This window comes from Aphelocoma coerulescens, chromosome 1 (genome assembly GCF_041296385.1).
Source record: "Aphelocoma coerulescens isolate FSJ_1873_10779 chromosome 1, UR_Acoe_1.0, whole genome shotgun sequence".
Classification (NCBI taxonomy): Eukaryota; Metazoa; Chordata; class Aves; order Passeriformes; family Corvidae; genus Aphelocoma; species Aphelocoma coerulescens.
This window is the reverse complement of record NC_091013.1, coordinates 100,549,771-100,564,140: the sequence shown is the minus strand read 5'-3', so window position 1 is coordinate 100,564,140 and position 14,370 is coordinate 100,549,771. Positions and strand designations below refer to the sequence as shown.

At 38.6% G+C, this 14,370-nt stretch overlaps 1 protein-coding gene across 3 annotated transcripts in view; it reads right to left on the bottom strand.

The window, feature by feature from the left end:
- The window catches only part of STXBP5L (syntaxin binding protein 5L), a 191,711-nt gene that overhangs the window by 13,574 nt on the left and 163,767 nt on the right, over nt 1–14,370 (bottom strand). For 2 of the 3 annotated variants that reach the window (XM_069021288.1, XM_069021303.1), the window contains one exon: nt 8,789–8,959. The exons of the other annotated variant lie outside the window; for it this stretch is intronic. In XM_069021288.1, coding sequence (XP_068877389.1) covers nt 8,789–8,959 — 171 coding nt within the window. The remainder of the gene's footprint in view (nt 1–8,788; nt 8,960–14,370) is intronic. 3 annotated transcript variants of the gene reach the window in all.

Sequence of the window (14,370 nt, the reverse complement as noted above, 5' to 3'; positions counted from 1 at the left end):
AGCTCTGAATGTCAGTGGAAACATACAGTAAAGGAATTATACTTCCAACATGAATTTGTGCACAGTAACATCATAGAGACACAGAGACCAAACCACGGCATTGATGGCAACGCTTCAGCAACGGAGAGGAGAAAAGGGCAGGAAGTAACACACATTTAGGAACACTGCACATTTGCTTGGCAATAAAACCAACATTTTAATAGCACCACTCTAAAGCTCTGTTCCACATACAGCAATTCACTAGAAAGCAGCAGAAGTTGTCTTAAGCACGAATAATGTGCTAATAACCTGGAATTTTACTGTGAATGATTTCCTACCAGAACGAGTTAAGTAAGTTTCCCTAAAAAGATGCTGTGGATATGCAGCTGGCAGAGCACTCCAGCCATGCTGGCTGTGTCTGTGCTCTCATGGAGCTCACAGCTGTGGGAGGCTTGACCCTCCCTGGAGAAAGTTCTGAAATGTATTGGCCCGAAATTGCTACAATTAAGGCACTGTAACCTGAAAGGTTTCATGGAATTCCCACTGATACAAGATTGATGGAAATGATGGCAAACAAAGGCTTGAAAGAGGAAATAGATTCAAGGCAGCAGACCTGGACCTTTACTTTGATCTTTCTGGAATACAGTAAAGTTCAGGCTTATGTTGTAGTTCAGCAAGTTTTAAAAACAGAAGGGAACTGTCAGGGCAGAACTATTCTTCATGTTGAAAAGGCAGTAGAAATTATTTCTAAAATGCCGAAGATCTTTGCAGTAAGAATCTATCAAAATTCCATATTTAATGGTATGAATCACTTCCCTTGACTTACACAAGCAAACTGTCTTCACATTAACATCACTAAGAGCTCAATTGGGACATAGTTTATAAGCTTGGACATAATCAAAGACATCACAATTCTCTAGAACTTAAAACCTCAACCTGAACTATCCATTCTGCTGAAGCATCTTTCATAACATTGACAGTTCAGGAAATAACAACTTGTATAACTTAGATACGTGGAAGTACCCAAGGAAAAGGTGGAGACAAAAGGCATCACAAGATGATGAAGCTGTGGCACAGCAACATCTCTGCCTCCACACCTTTCTCACCTGGGCCACCCATGGTGCTGAGGACTTCAGCCTCCTCCCTAGGCTGTCATTGGGATGAAAGTTCAGAGATCCACAAAATCTGGACCGCCAGGGGCATGGGGAGTGGAAGAGGTAGGCCAAGGGAAGTGACCATGCCTGTAGGAAAACACTTTGTGTTGATCTGAAGTGAAGGCTAGCAAGGAAAAAATGCTGAATTTGAGTATGCAGTGCATAGCTTACCCTCAAATTCAACATGCCTAAAGTACAGTGTGAAATTAGCTTCACCTGGTATCAAATCATCATTTAAATTAAAACTGACTAGACATTCAGTGACTGTAAGAACAACAAAATTTTCATTGAGTTGGTTGTTTTAAAAACAAGGAAAATTTGCAGATTCTCATAAGAAATCAAGTTGATCCTAGTAGAACCTAACAGAAAATGTACTCCAAGGAAAAACCAAACATGAACTGCATCTAGCACAACAGAGTTGGAATTCATGCACCAGCAGCTCACATGCATCTATGCAAGGCTCTTCTTCCATTTCTTCTTTCCTTTCCTAGCCATCAGACATGCTCTTTCACAAGGCACTTCACTTCTTCAACAACCTCCTCCCACTCCTTTTTCCAGGGACATAGAGCATTGCAAGCTCTGTTGTAACCAGATTTAGGCAGATACATAGTTGAGCTCCATTTAAACCTCTGAGAGAAACCAGTGGTTATCTCTGATAAAGATTATGATTCACTCTAAATGATGACAGCAACTCTGGCTTTGTGCAGCCTAGTGACTGTAGAGCTCAGCAGAAAACTGGGGGCTGGGATACAGATCAGCCCAAGAGGACCGACCCACCCACCCATCCAATCCCTGCCTCCTGCAGGTTTCTGACCCTTCTGGTCCTGTTTTTTATTTACTGTGGACCTAATACAAAATACTAATGTGTTCTAGGGAACTTGAACCCCACTGATGATCTAGAAACTGGGCTCCCTCTTGCCATAACAACCTACTCCTTGTGCATGTCCCCTAGCAGACTTCCTGGGCAAGAGGCAGGCCCCAGATATTTGCTTAAGACATCGACTCTCAGAAGCGCTCTCCCACTGCATCCTACGGAGATGGATTGAGGTAGGTGGGCTGATTGTCCCCTTACTCCCAGGACCAGTTGCCATTATTTCTGGTGTATCTGTATCACAGCCAGACCGACCTTTGACCCTTGCTCACCTTTAAAGTATCTCCACATCTCCTTTCTAAAAGGAAGCAGCAGAGAGAAGGTTTTTATTTTACCTAGAGTAGTGAACAAGAACACCCTCACCTCCATCATAACCAGAAAAGACCTTAACACTATGGATAAGTCACTTCTGGAAACAATTATATTCCCCCAAGAATAAACTAAGGATCTTATAGTTCAGTGTTCAAACTGAATACTTTTAAAGGTATATGGAAACCTTACAGAAGACACTAGAATATCCTTCCTTGGAATATCTGCCCTTTTTTTGCTGCCAAATGTTTTATTACAGCCATGCAGAATTTGCTGTTCAGAAATCTTTGAGTTTACAGCACCCATGAGATCAGAAGTGCTGTGATTTTCCTTAACATAGGAAAAAATTATTTCAGCTTCCTAATAGTTGCTTTTTTTATTTGAATAAAGCTTTCTGCAGTAAGAAACACACTTTCTAGATATAGAACAAGTCTTCTGGGCAACATTTTTATCTGTTCCTCTGCACAGACAAGAAATATAGTGACAAACTGAACAGTTAGTGGGGACTGTGGTTTACCACAGCATCTCTAAGTTTCTTCCTATCATACAAGTCTTACCAATTACACTGATGGCAAAGTAACTTCAAACACTATCAAAATTGAAATGATTTACAGGAAGAATCAACACCATAATCCCCTCCCTGAGAAATAAATAAAAGTAAAAAAAAAATCAAGCCAAGGGCTTTTCCAACTGCTATGAAAGTCCAGCTGTGAAAAGCCATGGCACTCAGGGGCCTCATGAAGCACGGCCCCAGACCTGCTGTGCCATGCTCAGGGGATCAGGTCAGTCTGGCTTGGCTGCTTGGGCAAGGAAGATTACCAGAAATGATCCACTCTGCAACACGGAGAGTATTGGCAAAGGGAATGCGCTGGAGAACATGAGCTGTTCTGAAAACCTGCCAGAGAAGCAATAACCTCCTCAGAGAATTAATTTCTGCAGTTAACTACCCTTGTGATCAAAATGAATCCCCAACTGTCTTCCTTAAGTCAGGCTTCTGCCTTAGTAATTTATGTCCTGTCCTTCTCTCAAGAGATGCATACAGCTGACAATTCCCTTCCTCTCTGCAGTACACTGCCAGGCCTTTGAGTAATTTTGTGCCTTTTTCCCCAATATTTTTCTAGATCAAGCAACCAGGTTCTTCTCTGTTTCCTTGGAAGCCTAGGAAGCACTGCTTTAAAAACCAGACCAACCATCTTCTAGGCCATCATTACCTACCTCACATCCACATGTGGGCTTCAGACCCAAGAGACCCAAGAAAAAAAGGAGCCAGTGATAAAAAGAGAAACCTCCCTCTTCTACCCCCACCTTGCCACATGGGAAGGAAACCTCATGGTCACATTTACTCATCCAGTGCAAAAAAATCCAATGTGTTATGGATACAGTGCTGCTGGAGACAGCTTAACAGCACAGTAGTAACTAACAAGGGAAAAATGATACAAATTTTATAAAAGTTGCACAGCAAACACTGCAATGCTCAGCATGACACCAGGTGAGTCTGCTTCCTCAGGCAGTGGCCTTTTTTCTAAGATAACTACTCAGTATCACGTTTCAAGACCCCAACTACACCACACTGGACTTACAAAAGCAAGTGTCAGCCCTTCTCCATGGCTTCACACACATTTTAATACTGAAGAAGGTACAGATCAATCCAAAGACTTTGAAAACCTTGTTATATAAAGAACAAAACAAAGTAACAGGCTAACATACACACATAGAAAATTACTGTAAAATTTGCCAAATATAAAAAACAACCCAAAAGCCTCAAAAAAATCAGCATCAAATCCAAAATCCACCATCAGAAAAAAATCTGCAAGTCTCAAACAGACTACCTAAAGGCTTTTTTTTAAAATGGTAATTTTCACAAATACTTTTGATGAATAAAAGAAGATTAAAGTATATAGTATATACTAAATACTGTGCATTTCCCAAAACAAATTCGACAAAATCATGCAAACGAGAGAACAACTTTTCCCTGAACAACTGTAGTCATTCTATGCATATACAGACACAAAAGAAAAACTTCAAGCATAAAAGTATGCTGGATCAGTTAAAATGCAAATTGTGTTGTACTTGCCATAGAATTTTGATAAGGTTATTAAAAATAATAACTAAATACTTGAGTGGTTCGTTCTGCCATCTCACAGTGACATTTCAATTCAAGTGATCTGTATCAAATTTTAACTACGTATAATCAAAAGAGTTAATCCAAAAGCTAAGTGCTGAAACGGAATTGTTTTCAAGGAAAACTAAAGCAAATTCAAAGACTTTGTTCTTAGCTTTACTAGAAAATGACAATGCACAGCAAAACCTTGCTAGGATTCCTTGTTCAGAGGCAATTTTGTAGCACCAAGATGTAAATGGCCTTTCTAGAAAAAGGTAATTAGGCTGGACTAATTAGAAACTACATAATGGGGAATAAAAAGAATAATAAAAAAGACAGTTTTCTACGGCTGTTGCTGGAAGAAAATAAATTTCCAAACACAACATGTCAAAGGAAAACCTCCACTCTGTCTTTACTTTCTTCCCACGATGTATGATGGAACCACATGTGGACACATCCATGCAGGATGCCCGGATTTCTGCATGGATACAGACAATGAGAAAAAAAATGGCAGAGTCAGCCAGCACAAGCCAGAGAAAAACATTTTGAGAATGTAAAATGGCTTGAAAAAGCAGTGTTTGAAAAAAACCCAAAACAACCAATAACCAAGAAGTAAGAAATCTGAAAGACTTAACACATAAAGCAAGGAGAAATGTGTGCCAGCACGTGTATCTGTGCAGGCATCCATGTACCCACCAGCTACACTGAGCTCCCTCCCACACCAATTTTATTTTTATTCTTTAATGCCACTGTTTTCTTTAATTCAGTGTTTTCTTTAATCTAAAATTACAATTGAAAACTCAACCAAAATACATATTTTGTTTTCCTGTGCAGAAAAGAGGCAGATGTTTGGGGTCTATTGATCTACACTGCAATTCTTCATCAGATTGGCATCTCTGCAAGTTTAAAGCTCTTAGGCTGAGATGGACTATTTTGGATCTGTGCCACAGTAGAGAAGGCAAATCAGTTGAGCCACACATTTTCCCCAGGAAGCTAAACAAAAGTTTAATCCCTGTTTCAGTGTTTCTGTAAGGACCTACAGAAAAATTGGGTGCTAGTCAGAGCCCAGAGCTGGAACAGACTGAAACATGAGCAGTGCAAATGGCTACAGCCCACAAAGAAATCCAGTAAGCTTGGAGACAAAACACATTCCCATTCTACAGATTGTTACTGTGGGTCAGAATCTCTGTAAGGATTTTATTGGCTAAGAATAATTTGCATTCATATGTCTTTTTTATCACTGTTGATATTTAAGAGCACAATGTTATTAACTTGATAATAAAAAATTTAGTTTATACTCTGTGCAAGAAAGCCTCATCAAAAAAATATAATCACTAACTCCTGAAATCTCAAAAACTTATTGTCAAAAGGGACTTGAAGTTTAGACTTTAGAAGCTCAGCAATGGAATTTCCTGTATTTGGGTTTGTTTACAACGCCAACAAATTCTTCTATTATTTCAAGAAATATGCTGCTTAGTCAAAAGTATGTGCAAACAAGATTGTTTAGAATCAACAATCATGGAATCATAGAGTAGTTTGGGCTGGAAGGAACCTTTACAGGTCATCTAGTTCCAACCCACCTGCAACAAACAGGGACAGCTTCCACTAGGTCAGATTGCTCAGAGCCCTGTCCAATCTAACCTCAAATGTTTCCAGGGATGGGACATCCACCACCTCTGTAGGCAGTGTGTTCCAGTGTTTCACCACCCTCACCATAAAAAAAATCTCTTCCTTATAAATAATAATATGCCATTGAGAATTTGCAAGGTTCTAATTTCTTGCTAAAATTAGACAGAGAATACTGAGGATCTACAGAATTTTTTACTACAGCCATGAGAGTAGTGCATTTCTGAATGCAGAAGATACTGAGACAACATGTAACATTTCAAAAAGCATCAAAGAGGATGATGAGGACATTGAGAAAAACATAGGTTTAGGCAGTACCAGTAATGATGCACTACTCCTCTGCCACTGCCATACCTGGCTTTTGAATTATTCTTCTATGAATGTGGAAGAAATATCAGCACTGTATGAATCTGAGCAGTCTGCAATATTTCAACCAGCAGAAAACAAGACAACTACCCTCCCCTTCCCCCCCATTTCCTTCCTATGATTCATCATTGCAAAAAACATTCTTCAAAAATGTTTGTCTATATCAGGAATCCTTCTGCAGAAGTAAAGAGGTGAGAGTCAGCAAAATCTTGACAATCAGCTCACTGGAACGAAGTCAGAAGAATTTATTGTGTGAAAGTTTCTTGAAAATAGACTCGATAAAAATGCTGGAAATACACTTCCTATTGTACCAGAAGGTCAGATTTAAATAAGTAGATTTTGAAATCCAGTGCGAGGGGAGAAGATTCATTTATTATTCTAACAGATGTCTTATGATTACTTACCAAAATACATTATCTTTTTAATCAGATCATATAGAAGAGGTTGTAAAGAGCAGGAACTGGAAGCATTATTAAAAAAAATCTCCAAGTATTATCAGTGCCTTGGAGACAGGCTTAAAAAAGGTAAGAACCATTTACCCCCACACAAAGGCTTTTTTTTTTTTTTTTTTTTTAATGTATAAGAAGTCCTGAAGAAGACTGAGATAGCGAACTCTAATCAAAATTCTACTCTGGTAGAATAACAAAATCCTTCCAAATTCTAACCTGAAATGCTACCCTTCTAGAAAGGACATAAAATAGGTATCTTGACTCACCTCATGAGACTATAAAAAGAAATGAAATAATTTCTTGGGAATACATCTATTGATTGTTGGAGCATATGCTCCTAAGTAGCCAATAAATTCTTAGCAGAAAGGGGAATTTTTTCATTTTATTTTGGAACAACTCAACCAGAAGGTTTTGAACAGAGCCAGTTTCACATTAGAGAGAGCATTCTTATTCTCAGCATATTCTTTCTCAAAACTTTTAACTTCTCTTCTTCCTTCTCCCTCACCTAGACTAAGAATCTTTCAAGGATCATACCAGCCTTCCACCACATTCTGTAGTAGAAAAACCTTTAGAAATACATCGAACCACTTGACAAAACTGTGTCTAGAAATTCAAGATACATGAAGAACAGTGGAATGCCAGTCATTCTAGGCAGATCAGGCAGTAGAGCTAGAACTCAAAAGACTAATACCACCAACTGAAAAATAGTTTAGACAAGCTGAACAGAAGGCTTTGCTTTACTGAGAGAATACAGATAATCAGAAACTTATTTTAGTCAACAGACCTGCTGAAAGGTGACTTGTACACAAATCCACACACCCAAGGACAAACTCAGACCATGCTCCATCACATCACATTGCATGCTGATATAAATGACTCTGGAGATTGTCTGGCTTGCTCTTGCAACAGTTTTTTCACTGACCTTACTGAAAGTTTGAATACTATTTAACTGATACTTTTAAATAGGAGGTTTTTTATGTCAATTTAATTAACTTCTCAAGCCTGAAAGGAAATTAGATGATTACCTCTAAAAGAGATATACTTCTGTATTAAACTTGATAGGTATTATAAATAGTGATGAATGACATAAAGTGACTCTTTCATGATACATGTATGCTGAAAGCAACATCATGCCATCGAAAGTATCACTGCATTACTAAATGTTTTGTACACAGGAGCCAGTGGGGCCTTAGGGAGCTGTGGGTTCTGCCTGCCAGTGACCCTATTTACTCTGGGAGGATGGGAGGGAAGAAGAAAAGAAGCATAGAAGTAGATTAGAGATACTGTGGCCTTGGCAGGTACAAGTAGTGCTGATATTTCAGCAGTATCTGCATACAAGAATTCCAGAAGAGTTTGGTACTACATAGGATGAAGAAAACCACACAGCAAAAGAAACTACTGTGGCAGTGGTGTATTTTCTATCAAGAGCCATTATATGACAGTGTTACTTACCATGTTTGTGTAGCACATAAAGAGAGCCATATGAAAGGGTTATGTTATGTTCATAATCAGTCATTGATGTAGAGGAAAAAATTTGCTATTTTGTGTTACCATAAAGATTAAAAAAATCAAATCTAGCCATGTGCCACGAATAACAAAGCTATTTGCAACAATTTGCATTTAAAAATATAAAGACAGACAATCTGAGTGATATAATTCCCCTTTCTCTGTCTTCATTAACAATTGTGGAAATTAGGGAGTGCTGGTTCCAGCTGTAACTGTGATGCAGACACCTCTGCAGGTGGACAGGTTAGGATACAAATGCTCCTCACAAAAAACAGCATTAGGGTCATGGTGTTGCTGATTGCCTATCACAGTTTAAAACATTAGTTAGTTCAGGCAATGACTGGGACAAGGACCCTGCTGAACTCATTCCCTTTCACACCTGGTGAAAAATTCACAAATACCTGGCAAAACAGTCATTGCCACCCACCTTCTGTGGTGACTGGGAGAGAAATCTCCATGCAGGCTGCAGACTGGGCTTTCCTGAAGGGGGGCCTGCCGGGCCCTCGGCGGTTTGCTCTCGACACATCCGCACTGGAAAGTCGTTTGCCTGAACTGCAGCTCTGGGATGTTGGGCTTGTACAGTGACCATTCACGTGATCTGGAAAGTGAATGCAACAAGTGCTAGTAAAGTGTCAGCTCCCAAGATTCAGAATGGAGGAGAGATGTATGTTCTGATACTTGAGAATGGCTTATATCAAATCTTCTGAGAATAACTCTTATTTGTTTTACCAGCGTATCACGGGTATGCAAAAAATAACTCACCATATTTTTAAGGTATAGTTTGAAAAAAACCCAAGGGCCACAGAACTGGTTCGTGTTCTTAGAGCTGCAGGTGCCACAGCATTTTGCTGACCTATGCACACAGGCAATTACCAAGGTACTGCTGGTAACACTGTCACCCCTGACGTTGTGTCTCCTAAGAGATACCAAGTCAATTTGAAGTTTTCTTTCCGTTTTGCTCTCATAAGAAGTGCAAGTATAATTTACTACAGGATAGAATTCACAGCTAGATTTCTCCCCTGCCTGACCCAAAGCTGCATGAAACAGGCTACCATTTGAGATAATTACAAAAATAGCCATAATATTGCTAAGTATTTTATTCTTTAGATACCACATAGATTTATTATACTTCTAAGAAAAGTGACTGCTGAACAACTGATTTGTCTGCTATAGATCTACAGGCATGAGGCTAAGTCACTGGACCCCTGCTAGAGGCTATGGTCAATCAGCACAGCACATGTTGCTGTCTAATGGGGTGGGAAACAAAACATGTCTGCTTCAAACTCTTATTACATTAGTCTGTTCTTTGTCAACAGGTCTTTAAGCCACAACATCCACTGATCAGAGCTTGCATCAGAGTTCAGAACTGGACTGGACTGTAAAACATCCATGTGATATTTTTCTTCCTCTCATGCTAGGCAAGACAACATGACAAGAATTACTGAACACAATTTTCCCTTCAAAATATGAAAGGATACACACCCAGGCATAACTGAATTGTTTTTGGTCAGCAGATTATTTTAAGTAAACATCAGGTAATAAGCAAAACAAAAGTTGAGATTCATGCAAGCACACCGAGTATATTACCCAAAACTGTAAAAGCTCAATACTATAGGTAGGGACAATCTTGGAGTTTCTGCCTTAGTTTTAAATGTCAGGTTATTTATATCTGAGAATTATCTTAATCTTTAAGATTCTGTATGCAAGTATCATATTCAGTCAACTCTCTTTGATTTGTATTGTATCCAAGGAAAAAATGAATGTTCCTGTACTAAGATAAATTTATTTCTTGGTTACCATGCCATGATAGCACCACTGTACATTATGAAAAGCTATTTCTATATTCACTCTACATTCAGGTCCTGTACTGAATACAGTGTATAGTGTGGTACATGTAGTCTTCAAATGTGCAAGTCATGTCCTTTCCATGTGGAAACAGCTCAGTTTTAAAAAACAAAAGTGGAAAAAATGTTCAGAATTATAGATTAGAAAGCAATTTAGTATCTGTACTGCGTAACAAAATAGCTCTCTAGGAGACACAGCTTCCATGATTCTTATCATTTTTCCCTAATACATGGCTATTAACTGAGCTAACAGCAGATATAAAACTGATGTGGATGACTCATTCCATTTTTAGTTAGGAAATTTCCCAAAATTTGCTGTAACTGTTTGCATATTTCAGCAGAAAGTCCTTTGAGATCAGGGGCTTTGTTCAAGGACACAGGCTGACTGTTCAACCTCAGCAACAGACCCATCCATCCTCATCCAGCTGCTTCCTTTCTTCAAAATTCAGTTTGTGGGAAGGTGTTTCAGCATATCTAATTTTCTCCAGGGAGAATCCTAGGAAGTGATGAGGAACATAACAGAGTGAAAAAAAATCATATTCTATAGAAACATCAACAACATTCCTGAGTCCTCTTCCCTGAGCATTGTACAGAATGGCCACAATACATCCAAACCCCTGCTCACTATGCCACAGTTTAAGAGAAATGCTGTTGTGTTTCTCTTAGTATGCTGGCTTGTCTCAGTTACCTTCAAAGGCTCACATTAAATAATCATTAGGATCTGGGCACCTAAATCCCTTTAGCTGTTTTGACAATGCCTTTGTGAATAAGCAAAGCCAGTTCCTGCGAAGAAAAAAAAAAAACTCAGGCAGGCCTCATCCTAGAAGCTGTAGGGATCTCCCTACAAGTACTGCAGTTGGTGAAATGTTAGTGGGTGCTACAAGAATGAGCAGAAGAGGTATTTTAGTGATCAGTTACTAACTTGTCTGTATTTTCACACAGTTCTGTTCCTCTGATTAGATATAACTTTTTAAAATGTATACAAGAAGCAGTGCAGGTCTTCAAGCCCTAGTAAAATCCCAGGCATTGTACAAAGAGTAAGATAATTATAAGAAACATGACTAAAATATTTTTTTGTGGAGAAACTGAAAAGAATCCAGCAGACAAAGACCACTCAAATATACAAGAAAATTTTATGTGTGTATTTAAAAATTAATTTGTCACCTTTTTTTATGCTATAAGCTGTGATACAAAACATCTCTAAAGAAAGGTTCTGTACTGTTTAAGAAAGGGGTCCTTACTGCATCGTCTGAAAAAAGATATAGTGTGCAAGAAAAGTGGCAAGAAAAAACAGTACTACTTTTCTGCAGTGTACTTTCTAAGGGAGAATGAGAATGTTCAAGCTCTCAGCCTCTGTCAGAATGACTGCAATGATTTACTATCCCTCTGAGGCCTGAGTCAACTGATTCTCCTTTGCCGTGACAGATGTCTCCCAATCACCCCAAAGAACATGTACAGGAAGGAGGCTGCAAAGCCACAGCTTTTTCCCAGCTTTGTTTGATTTGTAAGGAAGAGCAACATTTTAACTTTTGTCCTTGCTGGATTACTGCTTTTGTCACATGTCACTGGAGCTTTTCTCAGCTCAGAAATATTAATTGATATGGACCACTAGTTGATATTAGGGACATTAATATTGGTACTTAAGCAGCAATGCACAGATTGCTCTGTGCTACTGACGCAATAGTGCAACAGGTCCTCACTCTCTCATCTTCTGGAGGAGGCAAAGAAGAGTTGTTGCTGAAGAAAACACTGCACAAAATACCCCTTCTCTTTTCTACCACTGCATTTGCCATCACCTCCTACCCCTTCCCATGGTGCTGCTGCCCATGAGGTAAAGGGAATTAGCATTATCTTCTCCAGTGCTCCTGGATCCCCTCAGCCAGTACCACACTAATGCAATATATTCGGGCATCAGGGTTTAGTGGAGCTTATCTTTGAAGCAGTCTCCAAACTGAGTTAAGAGCCATCCCACTATGCCAGGGGAGCAGCCTTTCCTGCTCCCTGTGGATAGTGAACTAAGTGGCCAGTGCTCAGTTTGTAGCTATTCTGATCATTCATTAAAAAATTTAGGACTCATGCAAGCCATTGGAAGCAATCATAGACAATTACCCTTTAGTCCTTAATGCTAATTTAACTCTTAATGCTAATTTTAACACTTAATGCTAATTTAACTCTATTGGTTTAATAAAGCAGCAGTAAATTATTGTATATATGATGCATTAAAATATATAAAAGAGAAGTTAATGACATAAAATTCTGTAATGTTCTCCACGTACTCCTTCTACAGTGCAGTTCGTGGTTGTTTGCCTTCTTCTGGGCCGATGGAATTAAAAATGCTTACCCAGATGAATTAAAAAAGCTTTAGTCCTCATTGCCAAACAGTAACACCATTCAGTGCCATGTGCACCCCACAAACTGCTTAAAAAAAAGGAAGAGAACTGTGCTGGATGTAAGGCTAGAGCATCACACAAAATACCAACGGGATGATGAGATCAAGAGGAACTGAAGAAGTAACATTAGTTACTGTGAACCTGATAAAACTACTGAGAGATGTGATGTGCAACATGACAGCAGCAAACCTGCAGGGCAGCCTCAAATTAAGCCAAGTTTTTTTGAGGCATGTTGCAAAGGGAGAACATTCCATGTACACATGCTGATTTTAGTTTACACACAGTAGCATGTATATGTCACACAACCTGCCTGATTACAAACACAAAACTTTTAAACTACTTGGTGACCTCTGCAAAAAAGCAAAAGAAACTAATAATTTACCAGTAAAAAGATGAACACTTGTTGAAACCAAATGTAGTGAAAGTGCCAATAAGAAAGAAGCACTCTTTTGCAGTTACTGCCTAGCAATTTTTTACACTAGACACAAGAACTCAGAAAAGAATATAAGCAACCAATTCTTTCAATTCTAACAAAGGGAAAAACTAGCTGAAAACCTTCTTACTAGTGTTGTGAGAGAGGCTGAGACAAAGGAATATAAATATCCATAATTAGAAGCGTTATAATATCACCTTAAGTTGTAAGGAAGTAATCAATAAAAGAGAAGACAAGAGAACCAGAGAGATGCTTTAATATGGAGCAGAAAGAACCTGAAAAATAAGTCCCAGAGAATTTTCTCAACAACTGTTGAAGAATCCAATCTTCACTGTTAAAGTGAAGAAAAATCCATCTGTTTCCACTGGGAGACTTTTGCGTATTACCAATAAATTAGATTTTGAGTAATAATTATGGTGGTGACTAACCTTTATTTTTACACAGCAAAGAGATACACATTTGAATTAACAAAAAAATGAAACCTCAAAACTGTACAAATGGCCCCAAGAACAGTCTCAGGTTTGCATGTAAATAACCAAAATTTATGCAATGGTGTGGTCATTCATTAACGAGAACACAGACTGATACCACAGAATTTTTACAAATTCCTTAAAATTCTTAAAAGAAAATCTCTTACAAAGTCAGGACCACAATCTTCTCTTGGTGCAGTTCTGTCAGCCAGGCAGGAGAGAAGGTGTAAGCCCTAGCAGAAGAGGTTAATACAGATGCACTGCCAGCAAAAATGTACACTTACCCTCATGTCTTCATCAATTTGAAGAGGAAGGAAGAGTTGCCCTAATGGCATGCTGGTAGAATATTTAGGTCCACTCTATAATATGCTGTTATTGTAACATACTGCCTACTGCCTGTGTAATATGATGGTATCCTCCCTGTGGTAACAAAATCCTATCATACACTTGATAGCAAAAATCACCATTTGTTTTGAAAGCAGGGTGAACAGATGTATTTGTCAGAGAAATAAAAGACTGTGAAGTGGCTGAAAACATTAAGTGCATTGTCAGTTCACTGACAGATTCTCTTTTAAAACTATTACTTTGGCCTAAAATTATGAAAAATGAAACAAAAATAGGAAATAAACACTCTCCAAATGAAAAACATTAAGAATATATTATCATATGTAATAATATAATCTCTGTGTTGCCGTATCTGGAAAGCCCAAAACTGGCAGTGCAAGCCTAAAAACAAATCTAGCTTTGCTCCCACAGAATAGTGGGAAAATTTTGGACTACTTGGATCTAACTCTGCTTCTCAGATTCCTCTGCTGAATTTCTAGTGACCATATAACACCACACTACTGGACTGTCTCAAAAAGCACACAGCA